Consider the following 18,250-nt stretch of genomic DNA (forward strand, 5'->3'; position numbering starts at 1 on the left):
ATTTTTTAATAAATACTTATAGTATATAATAATATAATAAATATAAACTAATTAATAAATTATTAAAATTTAAAAATAATAGTTATTTTAATATAAAAACAATAAAAATATTTATGATAGAATAAAAATAATAAAATATTTATTGTTTTTGTTCTATATTATTTTAAAATAATTTAATATTTTTAAATATTATTAAAAATATGTATTTTAATTTTAAATTTTTAATTATTTTTTATTTTTTATTTATATAGGACTGAATTAACCGGTTCAACCAGAGACTCACTAACTCAGTAACCTTGCCGATTCGGTTCGGACCACTATGGTTTGAACGGCCAGATGTGGATGAATTCCATGGAGTTTGGAGTTTGGTTACTTCACAATTTACGCTGTGACACCGTCACACACATTCCAAATGCGCTTTCTCTCCAAAAAACTGTTGCTTGCTCAAAGAAACAGAAACTACTTCATCAGCATCATCAGCTCTCATTATTCCACTCTCGCTTCACACACTCTCATCTCACTCTCTAACCGCATCACCACTCTCCATTCTCTTCTCCAATTCCACGCCATTGCCATCACCACCGGCAACTCCACCAACCCCTTCATCGCTTCCAAGCTCATCTCTCTCTATCACAACCCTTCTTCCTCCTCCGCCATCTTCCTCTCCCTTCCTCCTTCCTCCGCCGACACCTTCCTCTGGAACTCCATCATCAAGTCTCATTTTTCACGTGCCCATTATGCCCATGCGCTTCAATTTTACTCCCTTATGCGGTGTTCTGGTGTTCTGCCCGATCATTTCACTGTCCCCATGGTTGCTTCTTCATATGCCCATTTGATGATGGTTCAAGATGGGGCGAGCCTTCATGGGTTGGTATCAAAATGTGGACTTTTTGGTTGTCATTCAGCTGTGGGGTCTTCGTTTGTGTCCTTGTATTCGAGGTGTGGACTAATGAGGGATGCATGCTTGGTGTTTGATGAAATGCTTGTGAGAGATGTTGTTGCTTGGACTGCGCTTGTGGTTGGGTTCGTGCACAACGGGGAGAGTGAGAAGGGTTTGAGGTGTCTTCGTGAGATGATGCTTCATGGGGTCGATAGTGAGAGGCCTAACTCTAGGACATTGGAGGGTGGGTTACTTGCTTGTGGGGATCTTGGTGCTTTGTCTGAAGGAAGGTGTTTGCATGGTTTTGTGGTGAAAACCGGGATTGGATGTGAACAAGTTGTGCAGTCATCGCTTTTGTCTATGTATTGCAGGTGTGGGGTCCTGCAGGAAGCTTATCAGTCATTCTCTGAAGTGATAAACAAAGATCTGGTGTCTTGGACATTAATCATTGGAGTTTATGCAAGGTTTGGGATGGTGAATGAATGTGTAAGGTTGTTTTGGAAAATGCTAGAGAATCAAGTAGATCCTGATGGAATTGTTTTAGGTTGCATTCTTTCAGCCTTTGGTTATTCGGTGAACGAATATGAAGCGAAAGCCTTTCATGGATTTATCATACGGAGACATTATATACATGATGATGTGGTTCATAATTCGTTGCTGTTTATGTATTGCAAGCTAGGGATGTTAACTTTGGCAGAGAGGCTGTTCAACAATTGCCAACATAGCCCAGAGTGCTGGAATTATATGGTTAATGGCTATGGTAGAATTGGCAACAACACAAAGTGTGTTGAACTCTTTAGGGATATGCACTATTTAGGTATTGATTCTGAATCAACCAGCATAGTTTCAGCAATTGGTTCCTGTGCCGAATTAGGACAAACCAATTTAGGAAGGTCGATTCATTGCAATGCTGTAAAAGGTTTTATGGATGCCAATGTATTGGTTGCTAATTCACTCATACAGATGTATGGAAAATGTGGTAAGATGACCTACGCTTGGAAAGTATTTAAAAGGTTGGATAAGGATGTTATCTCTTGGAACACTATGATATCAGCTCATATTCATGTCAAGGATTATAAAGAGGCTACAAAGTTATTTAACAAGATGATTAACGAAGGCCATAAGCCCAATACAGCAACTTTTGCAATAGTGCTTTCAGCTTGTTCTCACATTGCATCTTTGGAGGAAGGAGAAAGAGTTCACCGCTACATAAACGAAAGAGGTTTCGAGCTCAATTTACCTCTTGGCACAGCTTTGGTTGATATGTATGCTAAGTGTGGGAAGCTAGAAAAATCAAGGCAGGTATTTGACTCGATGAATGAAAAGGACATAGTTTGTTGGAATGCGATGATTTCGGGCTATGGAATGAATGGATATGCAGAATCTGCTCTGGATATATTCAAGCATATGGAGAAATCAAATGTTAAGCCAAATGGAGTTACCTTCCTTGGTCTTCTCTCTGCATGTGCCCATGCCGGGCTTGTCGAAGAAGGGAAACATTTATTTGCTAAGATGCCATGTTACTCTGTGGAACCAAATTTGAAGCACCACACTTGTATGATAGATATTTTAGGAAGGTCGGGTAATCTGCAAGAAGCGGAAGCTCTGGTCCTGTCCATGCCCATTCATCCAGATGGGGGTGTGTGGGGAGCTTTGTTAAGTGCTTGTAAAACTTACAATCAAGTTGAGATGGGAATAAGGGTTGCCATGTATGCTATTGAATCTGAACCAGAAAATGATGGATATTATATGATGATGGCCAATATGTATAGCTCAATTGGGAGGTGGGAAGAAGCAGAAAATGTGAGAAGGACAATGAAAGAGAGGTGTTCACTGGGAAAGAAAGCTGGTTGGAGTGTGCTGTAAGCTAAATGGCTTGTTTTATGTTCAAAATTTCCTTTTAATGGAGTCTAATATTTCAAAATGTAAAAGGAACATAAGGCGCCTAACCTACGTGTCAATAGGTTTGTGGTTCTCAAATTTTCACCATAGATAAAGTATCAAAATGTTTTTTCACTGGCCATCTGTCTTACTTTGAAGTTCACATGCTGTTTGAATGAAAAACTGCAAAATAGCTTTGGTGAGAATTCATTGTGACTGATTAAGATGCTTAAGTTAGATTGATATTGGTGAGTTAGCAACCGGCTCACTGTTGAGTTTTGTTTGAACTTTGAACTTGTATAAACCTGTAGAGAAGTGCATATATTCTTAATAAAGATTCTTTTCCTGCTAGCTGGAAGCAGTAGATTTGTGTTTATGAGTGTTATAGAAATTTGGTGAAATGATACTGTGTATACTGGTTTTATTGAAGTATGTTCATGAAGAAGTGGAATAAGTTGCACATAGTTTCTAAATTCAGAACACAAGTAACATATTCTATTAAACAGATCTCAAATTACACAAGTATCTCATAGCTGTCTTGATATTCCTATTGAGCAATAGTGACCTTGCATTGTTGTACATCAAACACCTTTATAACAATCCTCACTACAACACAAGACACTTATGCTACATCATATATATATATATATATATATATATATATATATCTGCTTGCACACATGAGGGGAAACAACACTGATAAACAAGTAGTTTATTTGAGGGGTCCAAAATGGCTATCTTAGAAGCTTATTTCATTGCCAATTAATCACACTGAAGCTAAGACTAAAAAGGATGCTTGTATAGTTGTAAAGGACTCAACCTTCCTGAGTTGCTTCACTTGACTGCAGAGCCAAAGAAAGAATCATGAAGCATTCTTTACCCAAATCAAATACAAGCATACGTAGTATATATATTGAGTTTAATTCAGGGTTAAGGACTTAAGATTATTACCTTAACATGGAGGTTTCTTCATACCACATTTACCGGGCAAGGCCAAAGCATTTGCAGGGTTTATTCCAAGTGCAGGTAGGGCTGACTTGTAGGTGCAAAGGCAAGGGATATTGGCACCTCGGACAAGGGCGCAACATTGCTTGTTCGGTGGTGGCGGGCGGTTGCCGGTAACTGCTGCACGGCATACGCCTAGGTTGTCGGTGTTAATGTTACATATCACAACAGCTTGAGCTACTTCACCACCCAAGAAGGCAATTACCAGTGCTGCTACCAACCATTTCATCATAGTGTTGCCACTGGTATGTGCCATACTCTTTACTTAAACAGGTGATGAATTTGCAAGTCTAGTTTATCATGTTTTGTGTTGCCTCAAAGTTAAATTTATAGTGATGCTTAGAGTGTTGGTATAGTAATTAATTGCATTTGTTTTGTATATAAAGTCTTACTTAATTGTTAAGTGTATCATGTGAGTCCAGTCTGTGTTCACGGGATAGGTTTACATCAGAATAGTGAGACTAATCATAATAAAATATACTATAACTGGTCCCATAGTTGCTGTGAGCAACAATAAATCCAAGTACCGAAAGGTACTTTGTATTTGGTTGGTTGTTTGATAACAATGTCAATAAGTGAACCAATAAAGAAATGAACCTGTTAACTTCTTTTTTGGCATCTTATATTTGTGACTTGGAGATCATAATTTCAAGCACAAAAAGGTTATGATATTTATTATGAAAATATTAAGGAAGTAAATCTTATTGCCTACACGGTGATACAGAAACAAGAAAAAGTACTTCGAGATTTGCATTTTATCTTGGTACTGGTGCAATTTATTGGTCTTTGAAGAAACAACCAGTAGTAACTCTCTCTACCGCTAGCAGAATATATAACACTAGCAAGTTGTGAAACACAAGTAGGGGTAAAATCTTGTGCATATCTATAAAAATTTTAAACCCAATTTCACCCTAACCCTACATACCCTCAATCACAATATGAAGCACAGTTGAAATTATTTGTATTCTCAAAGATAGTCCGTGAATGCATAGTATTCTCCTCATGTTTGTCTTTATGTGTGTATATATATATAAAAGGAAAAGGTTGCCAGAAACCTTCCTGGAATATGATGGATATTGCAAAAATGTCAACAGATAATGCTATTAAAGTTGGGAAGAAAACATTAGTGGGGTTACGATGGATATTGCACTTATGGACAATAAATTATGTCATCATATAGTTCAGAATCAGAGTGGTCCTATTCTTACTTTCCAAAGAGTTGCATTCTTTGATTTTCTGAAGTCATTGTTTGGTGTCGAGTTTAGTGTTGGAAGAATTATATCTCATAATATTTTTAATGCTCTATCAAGAGTATTTTTGATAAGATGTTAGCACTTGACCCCAAATATGAACAAAGTATTCTTTTGCTAAGTAAGATTGGCTACATGAATCTAACAACGTCATTGTGTCGCCGTGTCGGGTCTATACATCAGGATGCGATAAAATTTTATATTGGCTGTCGCAAGTTACAAACCTACATGGATTCGAAAACGGCATTGCATCGTCGACATGCCTAGGGATGTGACAAAGTTTTACGTAAACTATTGCAAAACTTTCCTTATTTTTCCGGACTTGAGACCGGCCATGTAAACATAGGCCGAATTCGATAGGTCAATAGCACATTTTGGCTTTTTCTTTCAAAACCACTAAACTAAGGTTTATGGATGTAGTAATCACAAGTTTGTGGCGGTCTCATCGGTAGTAACAGTCCCTTTGATTGAGACTACTAGTAGTTAAGGTGTAACTATCTCTTTTTCATTATCCTCTTGTTTAGTCTTCCTTAGTTCCTTACATCCAGTCAATGTATTCAAATATTCAATAAATAATTAAATATTGCTACTACAAGATCAATTCTTCAAGTACTATAGCGGTTAAAATCTGTGTTTTTTTTTTTTTACAAACTTTATTACCTTTGAGGTTTTTATTACCTTTTTCTCACTTGTTTTGTTGGCAAACTAGACCTATTTTATTTTGTATGTTTTCATTTTTTTATTAATAAATATTGAAAATGCAAACTAAATATGCGTTTGAGTTTTATTTTGAGTGAGGTATTGGGTTACTAATATATTTGGTCATGGGTCAAGATAATTTGAAATAGAATTGAGCTTCCCCAAATTTTTGGTCAAAGGGGCTACTCTTGTGGATTATCCTTCAGTTATTTAAAACTGGGCTCAAAAAGAAAAGTCTCTTGATAATACTTAAAAGGCATTGTTGAGGTAACTTGACCCAAAAAAACGGCATTGTTTAGCATGTCCCAAAAAAAAAGGGGATTGTTGAGAGCTTATTATTATTATTATGCATCCACATTCTTATTAAATATATAGAATTATTTTCACCGTTAACTTTTTTATTTTCATACTTAAAAAAACTATTCTTGCTTAAGAAGGTTCCAAAAAACGCTTACATGGACATGTCCTCATATAATGAATCTCCTTCTATGAATAATTCATTTGTCCTAATAATTACATGTGTTTATTCTTATCATTAAGAAAGGAAACTAATTTTTTTTTTTAAAGAAAAACAAAAATCTACATCCACCATTCAAATGTTGTCTCAAGAGATAGTGAACCTACATGATATTTTCTATAATTGATCATTGAGAATGAAATGATAGTATATAAATATGAAAAGGAGGGGCACATGGGTCATTGTCATGGACCATGGGTGAACTCAACCATAACAAGTAGATCTCGGTCGGTTTGGCGGTGCTGTTAGCAACTAACTAAATCCCATTAAGCAATCATTTCCACGTTCTTAAATATTTAATAATAATTATAACATTCCCAAAATCACACAATGAAAGTGACCCTTCTTTGGTTAACACCTGTAACTTGATTCCCTTTTTTATCTTAAACATTGATAACCTAATTACAAAGTAAAATTAATGATTAAAATTCTTCGCAAAATGATAAGTTTATTAAAATAATAGTGATTATTATGGTACCTAAAAAATTACCTAATTTATTAAAAAATTAAAAATTAATATTTAATTTTAAAATATAAAAATAAATAATATTTAAAATTTATTAGACACTAAATTATACATATCATAGAGTTTACCTAAAATAATAATGTCATGTATCTCGAGTATAATAAACTTGTGTGAAAGTAAAGAAAACTACAAATGAATGCGATTTATTTTATCGATGTGAAGTAGGTTAAGACTTTGAAATTTGAAGGCTAAAATAGTAAAAGAATATATCCTTATGTTTACACCAAACAATATCACACTTATTCCAATTCTAGGCTTTGTCTTTGGTGGGGAAAGTATTTTCCAGACCTTGATGGACCAAGTAAAAAGATACTAATTCAATGGCTAGGATTGTATCCGTACAACAAGTGTTATAAATTTTATGTTTGACCCAAAATTTAATGAATTTGCATACCGGTTCAGTATGGTTCAGTTGGACCAACTATTTAAAGACCGTTTTTTTTTTGAAAAATTTGATTTTTTTTACCATCTATTTTTTTTGTAACATGGGCTTAAAATAATGTAATACAAATCTATACTCCCAAAAATTACTACCCATTTTTTAATGATCAAACACTATATATTTTAATCAAACACATATTTTTCTGTACAATTTCATCTTTCATATTGAAATGTGATTTTTTTTCTGAAAAAATTTGAAGGAAATGGAAGAGTTTCTAATAAATTCCAAGTGATTTAATTTATTTTTAATAAGAATAATAATACATATTATAAAAAAAATTAAAATAATAAACAATACACAAAAATTACAATGATAAATTTTACAATATCAAACAAAAAATATTCTATAATTATTTTATTCTCAGTATTTTTTTATTTAGTATTATTTTGAACGATAATATTTTATTACTTATGACTCTATTATTATGTATGATCAATTTTTTATTTATTGTCATTTTTAATAAAATCAATAATTTATATTATAACAAAATTATAATAAAAAAATTAATTTAAAAAAATCAAAATATAAAAGAAAGTATTAAAAATGATAAAAAATGTTAGAAAAAATTATTAAAACCAATAATGACCAATAACAAACCTAAACACACTTTAAGTGCGCAAAAGCTACCGTTTCTTGCGTCGAGTGAACGTGCTTTTAGAATACAAAATTATGTCTACGTTCAGAGAAAAAAAAGTTGCCAAACATTTCAACGTGTTTACCAAACTCACCCTTAATAGTAATAACGTATCAAATACCATAATCTCTTGTATGAACAGAATGAGTATATCAAGTAACGGAATTCCTAAAACTTTATATACCAACATAATCCACAAAATACTAGTCTAATTAATAAAAAAAAGAATAGCAAGATTGATCAGCTTCCAGCTTCGTCGCGACATCGGACCTGCAGTATTGTGACTAGCTCAATTGAGATAACCTCGAACACCCCAACACCTTCGGGCTTGAAGTCAGGGTTGTTTGTGTTCTCATCTTTCTCTGGCTCTGAAATTTCACCAATTTGTTTATGTGAATCGCCTCTCAGCACATCAATTGCAGGCACATTTGATTCCACATCCTTAATCCAACTCATCAGCTTGTTATGAACATCAAGGGAGACAATATTCTTGCTGCTGAGTAACTTTATCGAATCCTCTGTCTCCTCCATATCTCCATTAAATTTCAAGTACTGTCACCAATTTGTTAAAGGTGGCATCATCAAATGAACCATCCTGTAGACCTTGCTCCCAACTGCTACCGATTTGTACAATGAAGTTCCCATCAAGGTCGGTAACCACCTGAATACATTTTGGGATTTGAGGTTTAATTTGAAGTTAAGAGAGAGAGACAGAGACAGGGAGCACCCACTATACGGTTATGGTTGCTGTCAGAAATAAAAAGCCTGTTGTTGAGGATATCAATTGCTAGCTTTCCAGGGAACTTCAATGGAGATGCTGAAAGCCGAGGATCATTATCTTTCTCCAAATTCAACGTAATTTGGTGTATTATCCAACAAATTACGTTTTCCATAAAACATCAGTGCTGCCTGCACAAAATCATCAAGATCCTTTCCAAAACAGGAACAATGCAAAACTTTTTTAAATCACCACACTGTAATAAGCTTAATAGCTATAACAAGAATGACTACAAGTATCAGTATATTTCAAAATTATATTTCATTAATTCAACATATCAATTTGAATCAGTACCTTCTTGTGACATGCATACAGTTTATACAACAATAAGTCCAGAAATTCAGGACAACAACTTTTCCTTTCAGATCCTATCAAAAGATAGAATCACAATCCAATGAGTTATTGCAAATATTTTATTTGGATTATAACACAAGCTGAAGAAAGGTACCCTGCGAGCCAATGCCAACATTTTGACCAAGGATTTAATTTATGCAATAAGTTCTGAGGCTGACTAGTTCTTCGACACGACCATAAAGCTTTTGCACTTATGATTGAAAGGTACATTTGAAACTCATTAGAGATGAGATATTTTACCCTTATCAAACATGTTAAAGTTTTGAACTGGGTAGCCTTTTAAGATTTTATAACTATACATAGTGACATCATGCTATAAGATGCAAAAATAGATAAACTGGTGAAAGTCTGTGACATCATCAAATATTCATTTCAAGGCATACATTACCTTCTTTCTGTTCCATGGATGGTTGGGTGACTCCAAACAACAGATTCTATATTGCTTTGGGTGAAGCATATTGCATTGTCTGTGGTATAGCGGTTAAACAGCTAGACATGATTGACTTCCATACCAATTGTATTGTATGTATACCATGTATATTGCTACTCAGTTTAATTGTACCTTCCAGTTACTAATGCTGAAAACAAGGCAAGAGATAGCAATACCAAGACTCATGAACCCTCTTATCTGCAATGGCATGTCTATCATCTTTTTCAACAGCAAGCATAGCAGAGGAAGATTGAGCAGAATCATTTGATGTTTTAGATCCCTGAACCCTCTTATCTGCAATGGCATGTCTACATAAGACCTCACACAACATAATATCTACACTCTTGAGCAGTATCCAAGAACAATTGTTAGAAAACAGCTAATCCTGAGATGTACTTTGATAAAGCAATAACTATAATATATTAAGTGATTCAACCAGTAATAAACAAAGCATCTTGCAATAAGAGATATTGAGGAATTTAAAGTAAGCACAAAAAAATAAAGAAACATGAGTGATAGAAAATTAGGAATTTAAAAACCCTAAATTGAGGAAAAATGTGAAAAGATGTAAAAAGACCTAATATGCACTGATGGATGAACTTGGCCATGCCGGACTTGAAGACGAGAATATGGAGGCGACACTCGAGGAAGTTCTCAACAGTGAGAGAGAGAGGGAGGATATAATCGAGCTTGTTCTGTGTCTCGTCAAGGAGGTCGTAATGGAACATCCTCAGAGGCTTGGGCGTTGCGACCAGATCTGGAGAGGCGATGAACTGCGGTGGCGACGGCAAAACGACGACGGCTAGGCGAGCTCTCTCTCCTCTCTGAATCTCTCTGTTTTGCTCTTTTCTCAGATTTTCTCAACCAACGGCACTGAGTCCACGCCCAAACTGTGCTCCGAGTGCTTCACATCCGCCGGAGCAAAAGCAAAACAAGCGGCAGAACTTGTCGGGGAAGACGACGCAGTGATGACACCGTGCAGATCTCCTCTCCTCAACCATGACGTGCCGTTGGTGCTTTCTTTTAATAAGAAATTCTGAAATTTTTTCAAATTCCTCTCAACCGTTATTTTACTTTAATTGTGAACCAACCCATGCATTTTTTATTATTTGAATTTATAACCTGGTCCTTCAAGGTCCAGATTATTCTTTCCCCACCGAAGAAAGCTCCTCCAATTCTAATCTAAAACCTAAAAATGGGATCACACCTTCCTGCACTCGAGGAGTCTTGTTACTATTTATTTATTTATTTACTCGTGGATAAGAATAAAGAAGAAATAGGATTATAATAATCAAAAGATAAGGAATACAATATATATATATATATATATATATATATATATATTTTTTTTTTTCTCAACACAAAATTGGTCACTAAATATTGATGGAATACGATTAAAAAAATATTATTTATACATTAAAATTAATTATCAATATATTTATATAAAAAAAATATATAATTTAATTTATTTTTAATATATATTTATATTGATTATTAATTTTAGTATATATATAATATAGTTGGATAATTACCCATATAACAAAGAAAATACTGTGTATTTTTTCTTTATGTATATTACATCAACATACATATTTTATGATGAAATAAATAATAAGTTTTTAAAAATTATTTTTAATATAAAAATAGAGATGGTATTTTTATTGAATATTGATATTTGAAATATATTATTATATTGTGAAAATTATTCAATATATCTTCTATGTATTTTAATACGTCTTCTATGTGTTTCAATATGTCTTGCCACGTGTTCAACACTTTTCTTATGTCTTAGTCAGGATGTTACCATATATCCAATACATTTTACATACGTATTCGTTGACTTTTTATCTGTAAAATCTATCTATATATAATTATACCAAATAATTATATTTTTAACAAAAATATTAATATTTTTTTATATTAAAAAAAATCAGACACAAGTTTGATTACTTATTTTTTATTTCTACGCGAATCTAGATTTTATTGAAGGGTTTGTTGTTGATAAGTATTTCTCATCTAATCAAATAATAAATAATTGTATACTATCTTAATATTTAAGATTAAAGAAAATATAAATATTTGAATAGAATTTTCATAAATTAAAAATGTTGAGTGATGTGTGTTGATGACAATGTGCTAGGACCCTACCCAGCTGTGATGAGAGGAAATAAGACGTGTGTGTTGTGTTGGTTTTGATAGAGAAAACAATCAACACATAAGCATAGGTAATGTAAGCACCCCAAGACAACTAAAGTCGGTTGCAGAAACTTCCAAAAAGACTATACACCCCAAGACATTGACATGACATGTGTTTTGGGTAAAATATGAACACTTTTCTTTTGTATTCTAGATTAACTCACACCACCACAATGGGAAATTATGAAGTGTTTTTATTGTATTTAGTTAAACTAATAACCAATAATGTTGACACATTAATATTTCATTTAAATAGGTGTAAAAAAATTAGTTACTAAAATATTCTTTTGTAATGTATTTTCAAAATAGATTAAATAATATATTGTATTTATTTGCTAACAAACTATAGTTTAAATATTATAATTTTTTTTATACTCACTTAAAAATTGTTGATTTGAGTCTAATTTTTAATTTAAAAAAACATATTTATTTATTCACAAATACCTAACAATAAATTTGAAAATTCTTTTCTCAAATAAAATAAAAAAAAATTTCAAATCCAAAATTCGATATTTATTTTCTAATATACGAATTTTTTTTGTAATTAGGGGGAATTCGCCATTATTCCGGATGAATTCTATAATTTATATAGAGTTTGCGGAAGTACGGCGAACTCCTCCCTAATTAAAAAAAAAGTCGTAACAAAAAAATAAAGCTCGAATTTCGAGTTTGAAAAAATATTTATTTTTTTATTTTATTTGAGAAAAAACTCCATAAATTTGACAATTAATTATTAATTTGCACAAAATATTATTTTATATAAAAATAATAATAAATTAAGAATTTAATTTTTATATATTAATAATATAAAAAATATATAAATATATAAATTAAATTGATTAATTATATAAAATTAACTTTAGTGATAAAATATGTCAATGAATTATAGTTCAAATGACATAATTTTCTCATATTCACTTAAGAAATTGCGAGTTTAGTCTTCCTATTTTTGGTAAAAAAAAAACTTTAGTGATAAAATATGAAAATTAAATTCATAAATTTTAAATTAAATATCAATATATTTAATACTAATGAGAAAAATTTATCGTAAAAAAAATCATAAATGATAAAAGAATAAAAAAAGTTTATTTTTTCACTAACAAAATTTGAGTATTAAAAAGTTTTTTGTTCTAAGAAAATAGTTAAAAAAAATAAAATCATTTTTCATGGTTCATGGTCGTAGGCAGGGTCGGCATTGTAGTGTTCCAAAGTCCAAAAAGTCCAAACCAAAAAACAAAAATTGTTGTTTGCTTCCTTCTTCTTCCTCCTTCTCCATCACTTTGCCACCCCATTAAGAAAAATCGATCCTTTCTTATGTTCCATGCTTCTTCGATTATCCTTCATCTTCTTCTCTTTCTCTCTCTTCCATTGCACACGTTCCTTCATTCAATGACATAATGAGGTGCAGTTGAGTTCAATCCAAATGTACAACTGATTTGTATGCATTCGGTACCTTCTCATTATTACTTTCATTCATTCATTTATTACCCCTCCCTTTTTTAATTTTATTTTATCAAATGATATTAATTATTTAATTTAATTCTGTACCTATTTGCATCTACAATATGCTGCTTAGCTTAGTTCTTACTCAAAAGTTCTTCTCTTTCAATCCTGTTGAATCCAATTCCGCGTTTTCTATTCTGTTTTTCATTGCTGGGATTGGTACAACTACATAGGTTCGTTAAAACATTCATCCTTTTGTTCTTGTTTTTCATTTTCAATGGTTTTTTCAATGCATGGTGGAAAGTAGAACTGTTAGATGCAGATGGAAGGTAGATTGATTTAGAATACGTGAATTACTGTGTTTTTATTTCTTTCTTTCTTTCTTTTTTATTGTTATGGTGTTTGTTTCAGATAGTAACAAATGTAACAAAACTACTGTCTTTCTTTTTTGCACTTACTTTCTGTTATTCAGTTTTCCTTATTTTGGATACTCTTTTTTGTTTGTGCTTTTCTGTCAGGATAATGGTGGAGAGGAACTAAACTTCTTGCTTGGATTTTTGTTATAGATTTGGTTTTTATGTATGACATTTTCGGTTTTCTTCTTCTTTTTTTGGCCTTGTAAGTTGTGAAGTTACATCTTGTTGCATTTTAGGCTGCTGAGTAAATAAAACAGTGTGTTGGATTGACAATTACCTTTTAGGCCTTTTTTCTGGGGATACAATTTTGGTAGTGATTTAGCAAGATGTCAAAATTTGAGGGTGTTATTGTCTCCGATCAATGGCTTCAGAGTCAGTTTACACAGGTCGAACTTCGCACCCTGAAATCAAAGGTAAGCTCATTTCATTTGATTCCATATGTTGTTGGATCCTTTATCATTTGTTTGTTATATATATTTAATGTGTTACTTGTGTTTGTGTTTTTGTTTGTAATTTTGAACTGTGTTACCCTTCTTTCTGGTATTGTAGTTTGTCTCCTTGAAGAATCAGAATGGTAAAGTTACATTTAGAGATTTACCATCTTTAGTGGTGAAGCTAAAGGCATTCGCGGATATGTATAGTGAAGACGAGATTAAGGCGATCTTGTGTGAATCCGACACTGACTTGACTAATGATGTTGATTTCGAATCCTTCTTAAGGGTTAGTGTCTTTGATTTGTTTGTTTTCAATGTTATTAGATAATATTTTCGACTTTGCAGTGGTCATAATGATGGAAGTTACTTTTACACTACTATCATTAATAGAAGAGTTTATGTTCTAACTAACATTAAATATAATGCATGTTATGCAATGGATGTTTATTACATTTGCTATTCAGGTATATTTGAATTTGCAAAGTCAAGCTACGGCGAAACAAGGTGGCAGGAGGCATTCGTCGTCATTCCTTAAGGAAAGTATAACTACCCTTCTTCACACAATTAGTGAATCGGAAAAAGGCTGTTATGTTGCTCACATAAACAGCTACCTTGGTGATGATCCATTTTTGGAGCAATATCTTCCATTGGACCCGGCTACTAATGATCTATTCGATCTTGCAAAAGACGGCGTTCTTCTATGGTATATAAGCAGGGTTTGCTTAATTTCACTTCTATTACTTTTATGTGCACAAGCATTTGATATAGAGTTGATTTGATATATGTTGTGCTTAATGCAGTAAGCTTATCAATGTTGCTGTGCCTGGGACTATAGATGAGCGAGCCATCAACACGAAACGAAAATTAAGTCTTTGGGAGAGAAATGAGAACCATACTCTATGCCTCAATTCTGCAAAGGCTATTGGCTGCACAGTGGTCAACATTGGCACCCAGGATTTAGTGGAAGGACGAGTAAGTTCTAGCAATCTGAGTCCCCTGAATCTTTTGTCGACATTTGATCGGAACCTTTTGTCTCTTGATTTGTAGTCTTCCTGACATTTTTTTTGGTTCTCTGTTGCAGCCTCATCTTGTTCTTGGGTTGATTTCCCAAATCATAAAGGTATAATAATCGAACTTCATAATCCTTTCTCCATCGCAGTGTTGTTATCTGAATTTCCTATGTCATATTCTTATTCTCCTTCAACTTTTTCGGAATTTCAGATCCAGCTTTTGGCTGATCTGAACCTCAAGAAGACACCTCAGCTTGTAGAATTGGTCGATGATAGCCAGGTAGTCATATATGAAATCTTCTCTTCTTATTTGATTTTCAATTTCATTCTAATTTGAATCAAATTGTAGCATAGTATTTTCAGAAATTGATTGTTCGTGCATTTACTTGCTGTCTTAGGAGATTGAAGAGCTTCTTAGTTTGTCACCTGAAAAAGTTCTGCTGAAGTGGATGAACTTTCATCTCCAGAGAGGAGGTTACCATAAAACTCTGAAGAATTTTTCTTCGGATGTTAAGGTATATTAGCACTTCTCTTAAACGCCTTATGCCAGTTTGAGTAATGTTTGATTTGTTTGTAGACAATTTTTATACTTAGAAGTTACCATGTGCATAAATGCAAAATTGAGGAAGTATGATTCTCGTTTTCGAAATAACAGTTCAATGCATAAACAAGCGATTATTATTGCAATATCCTTATGCATTCTTGGGCATTTGTTTACAGGATGGAGAAGCTTATGCTTATCTTCTTAATGTTCTTGCACCTGAACATGGCACTCGATTCACCTTGGATACCAAGGATACCAATGAAAGGGCAAATATGGTCCTCGAACATGCAGAGAAAATTGGTTGCAAACGATACTTGTCCCCGAAGGACATTGAAGAGGGATCCTCAAATCTGAATCTTGCATTTGTTGCGCAACTGTTTCATCATAGGTATGAAATGTATTGCATCATTTAATAGTCCTGCATAGGATTGACCAGGACAATCTGAAACTACTCTTGCTCTTTTACCTCAAGGTTATCTATTTGGCTGATTTTCGCTATGCGCGATGCAGGAGTGGCCTATCTACAGACACTAAAAAGATGTCATATGCTAAGATGATGACAATGGATGATGTACAAACATCTAGAGAAGAGAGATGCTTCCGGCTATGGATAAATAGTCTTGGCATAGCTACTCACGTAAATAGTCTATTTGAAGATGTCCGAAATGGGTATGTCGATTATTTTGTCAATATCTAAAGCCTTGTACACATCATTATATCCACTCCTTCTGTGGAAACCTATGATGTGTTCAGCATATGTTTGCATGTCTTCGATGTGTTTGATTTCTTTTACCTTTTGCGCGTAGATGGGTACTTTTGGAAGTTCTAGACAAGATATTTCCAGGAACAGTAAACTGGAAACATGCAACAAAACCTCCAATTAAGATGCCATTCAGAAAAGTAGAGAACTGCAATCAGGTCATTAAAATCGCTAAACAACTGCGATTCTCGCTTGTCAATGTAGCCGGAAATGACATCGTGCAAGGAAATAAGAAGCTCATTCTTGGTAATCCCTTCATATATCAATGTAGATTCCACCCTTTTCCAAAACAAAAGTTATTTGCAAGCCTTGCAGTATTAACTGCTCTAAATCCAGAGAACATTAAGATAATTTGAAGGATAATAGACTTCAATCTATCTGAATTCAGCCATGGTCTAAAATTCTATTGTCCTTATTATTTTATTTTCTTTTCCAGCTTTATTGTGGCAGTTGATGAGATTCACAATGCTTCAACTGTTAAAAAATTTGAGATCTCACTCACAAGGCAAGGAGATCACTGATGCCGATATTCTTAAATGGACAAACAGAAAAGTGAAGAGCACTGGCAGAACTTCCCAGATTGATAGCTTCAAGGTTTCTTATTTAACATTTCATGTCTTATTTTCCCTTGAAAATATCCTTACTGCATTTATAACCAAATGATGATTTTGTTGGTGACAAACTTTTGGATATGTTTTAGGACAAGAGTTTGTCAAGTGGAATATTTTTCCTTGAGCTTCTCAGCGCCGTAGAGCCTAGGGTTGTTAACTGGAACCTGGTCACCAAGGGTGAAAGCGGTAATGATTCCTTAAAAGGATACCATTTACGAATTTAATTGCTATAGTTTGGTTGTGCTTATCCGACTTCAAATATTGGATATACGTGTAAAACTTGTTTATGCTGATGGTGTATATAATCTTTCTTGTTAAATTAACTTATCCTCTTGATGTATGAAATTTCTAGATGATGAGAAGAAACTGAACGCCACCTATATAATCAGTGTAGCGAGAAAACTTGGTTGTTCAATCTTTTTATTACCGGAGGATATTATGGAGGTACTTGCTACTTCATAGTTCGTTCTCTTATTATTTAATGCACGATAGTGACTGTTAAGCCGCTAATTATTTTATTTACAATGTCTTTGACTCGTATCGATATCATATGACAGGTTAATCAGAAGATGATTCTCACTCTAGCAGCCAGTATAATGTATTGGAGCTTGCAACAACAAGGTGAAGATGCACTGGATTCATTTCCTTCGCCTGCTGGTACTGCTACGACCACCACGCCGGAAGCTTCCCCAGCTCCGTCAGTTTGCGGCGAAGACGAGAGTTCTTCCCTTGGTGGTGAACTCTCCAACTTGAGTGTTGATGATGCCACATCTGACACAACAGTGTCCTCACAACTTGAGTCTGATGAGCTATGAGGGCCTAGTTTTGCACTTTGCAAAGTTTTTTTTTTATCTCTCAAACATGAGATGAGTTCCAAATCATTTTCTTTTTTCTTTCTTTTTTGTTTTGTTGGTAGGTAAAGAAATTAGAGTAAAGGGTAAGAAAAATGTTCATGGAAGGTAAGTTTAGGAAATAGTTGTGAATACCAATGATAATAATGTGTAAAAATATATATTGACATGTTGTTTAATTTGTTCTTTCTAGAAAGGAATTATTATTTGTTAGGGAACAAAATAATGGCCAAGAGGGCAAAAAGGGAAGGATATAAATGAGGTTTTTTGAACAATATTTGATGCATTCAAGTAGGTTTCAGGTTTCATGAGTGTGTAAGATGAAATGAAAATGAAATGAGCTTAGTTGAAGGTAGATATTTTTTATGTGTGAATATCTTATGAAAAAATATTTTTTATGTATTATGTTTGGATATAATAATATAAAAATATTATTTATTTATTTATTATATAAAAAAATTTACATTTAAGGTGTTTATTTTTACTGTTAATAATTTGTTAAATATATTTAAATATAATTTTTTTATTAAATTTGTTTAACAATTTAATAATACTCAAATAAATTCATAATTTTGTTTGACTAAAAGAG

The 18,250-nt window shown here is 33.1% G+C and overlaps 2 protein-coding genes and 2 long non-coding RNA genes across 16 annotated transcripts; 2 read left to right on the forward strand and 2 right to left on the reverse strand.

Annotated features, from left to right (window-relative positions):
* The first annotated feature begins 284 nt into the window (after positions 1–284).
* LOC112701891 (pentatricopeptide repeat-containing protein At4g39952, mitochondrial) lies at positions 285–3,137 on the forward strand. Its single transcript, XM_025752680.3, has one exon. The coding sequence runs from the start codon at positions 413–415 to the stop codon at positions 2,744–2,746; it is 2,334 nt and encodes a 777-aa protein (XP_025608465.1). The 5' UTR covers positions 285–412; the 3' UTR covers positions 2,747–3,137.
* Positions 3,138–3,226: 89 nt separating this feature from the next.
* On the reverse strand, positions 3,227–4,320 carry LOC112701892 (uncharacterized). Its single transcript, XR_003153873.3, has 2 exons — positions 3,713–4,320; positions 3,227–3,603 (listed from the first exon to the last, which is right to left on the reverse strand). It is a non-coding gene; the product is annotated as an uncharacterized lncRNA (long non-coding RNA).
* A 3,592-nt stretch (positions 4,321–7,912) lies between these two features.
* LOC112701893 (uncharacterized) lies at positions 7,913–10,609 on the reverse strand. Of its 2 annotated transcripts, XR_011864246.1 has the most exons (4): positions 9,974–10,609; positions 9,355–9,690; positions 8,566–8,743; positions 7,913–8,495 (listed from the first exon to the last, which is right to left on the reverse strand). It is a non-coding gene; the product is annotated as an uncharacterized lncRNA (long non-coding RNA). The 2 variants fall into 2 exon arrangements; XR_003153874.3 differs by lacking the exons at positions 7,913–8,495; positions 8,566–8,743 and having other exon boundaries at positions 8,839–9,690.
* Positions 10,610–12,758: 2,149 nt separating this feature from the next.
* On the forward strand, positions 12,759–17,936 carry LOC112701894 (fimbrin-1). Of its 12 annotated transcripts, none has more exons than XM_025752686.3 (16): positions 12,787–13,030; positions 13,554–13,614; positions 13,736–13,864; positions 14,001–14,171; positions 14,350–14,588; positions 14,686–14,857; positions 14,967–15,005; positions 15,107–15,175; positions 15,294–15,410; positions 15,616–15,827; positions 15,950–16,108; positions 16,246–16,445; positions 16,636–16,793; positions 16,900–16,996; positions 17,163–17,254; positions 17,368–17,936. In XM_025752686.3, the coding sequence occupies exons 3-16, from the start codon at positions 13,778–13,780 to the stop codon at positions 17,623–17,625; spliced, it is 2,070 nt and encodes a 689-aa protein (XP_025608471.1). In that variant the 5' UTR covers positions 12,787–13,030; positions 13,554–13,614; positions 13,736–13,777; the 3' UTR covers positions 17,626–17,936. The 12 variants fall into 12 exon arrangements, with proteins under 12 accessions (XP_025608467.1, XP_025608471.1, XP_025608469.1 ...); XM_072198946.1 differs by having other exon boundaries at positions 12,797–12,994; XM_025752685.3 differs by having other exon boundaries at positions 12,824–13,030; positions 13,554–13,653.
* Positions 17,937–18,250: the final 314 nt, after the last annotated feature.

This window comes from Arachis hypogaea, chromosome 7 (assembly GCF_003086295.3).
Source record: "Arachis hypogaea cultivar Tifrunner chromosome 7, arahy.Tifrunner.gnm2.J5K5, whole genome shotgun sequence".
NCBI lineage: Eukaryota > Viridiplantae > Streptophyta > Magnoliopsida > Fabales > Fabaceae > Arachis > Arachis hypogaea.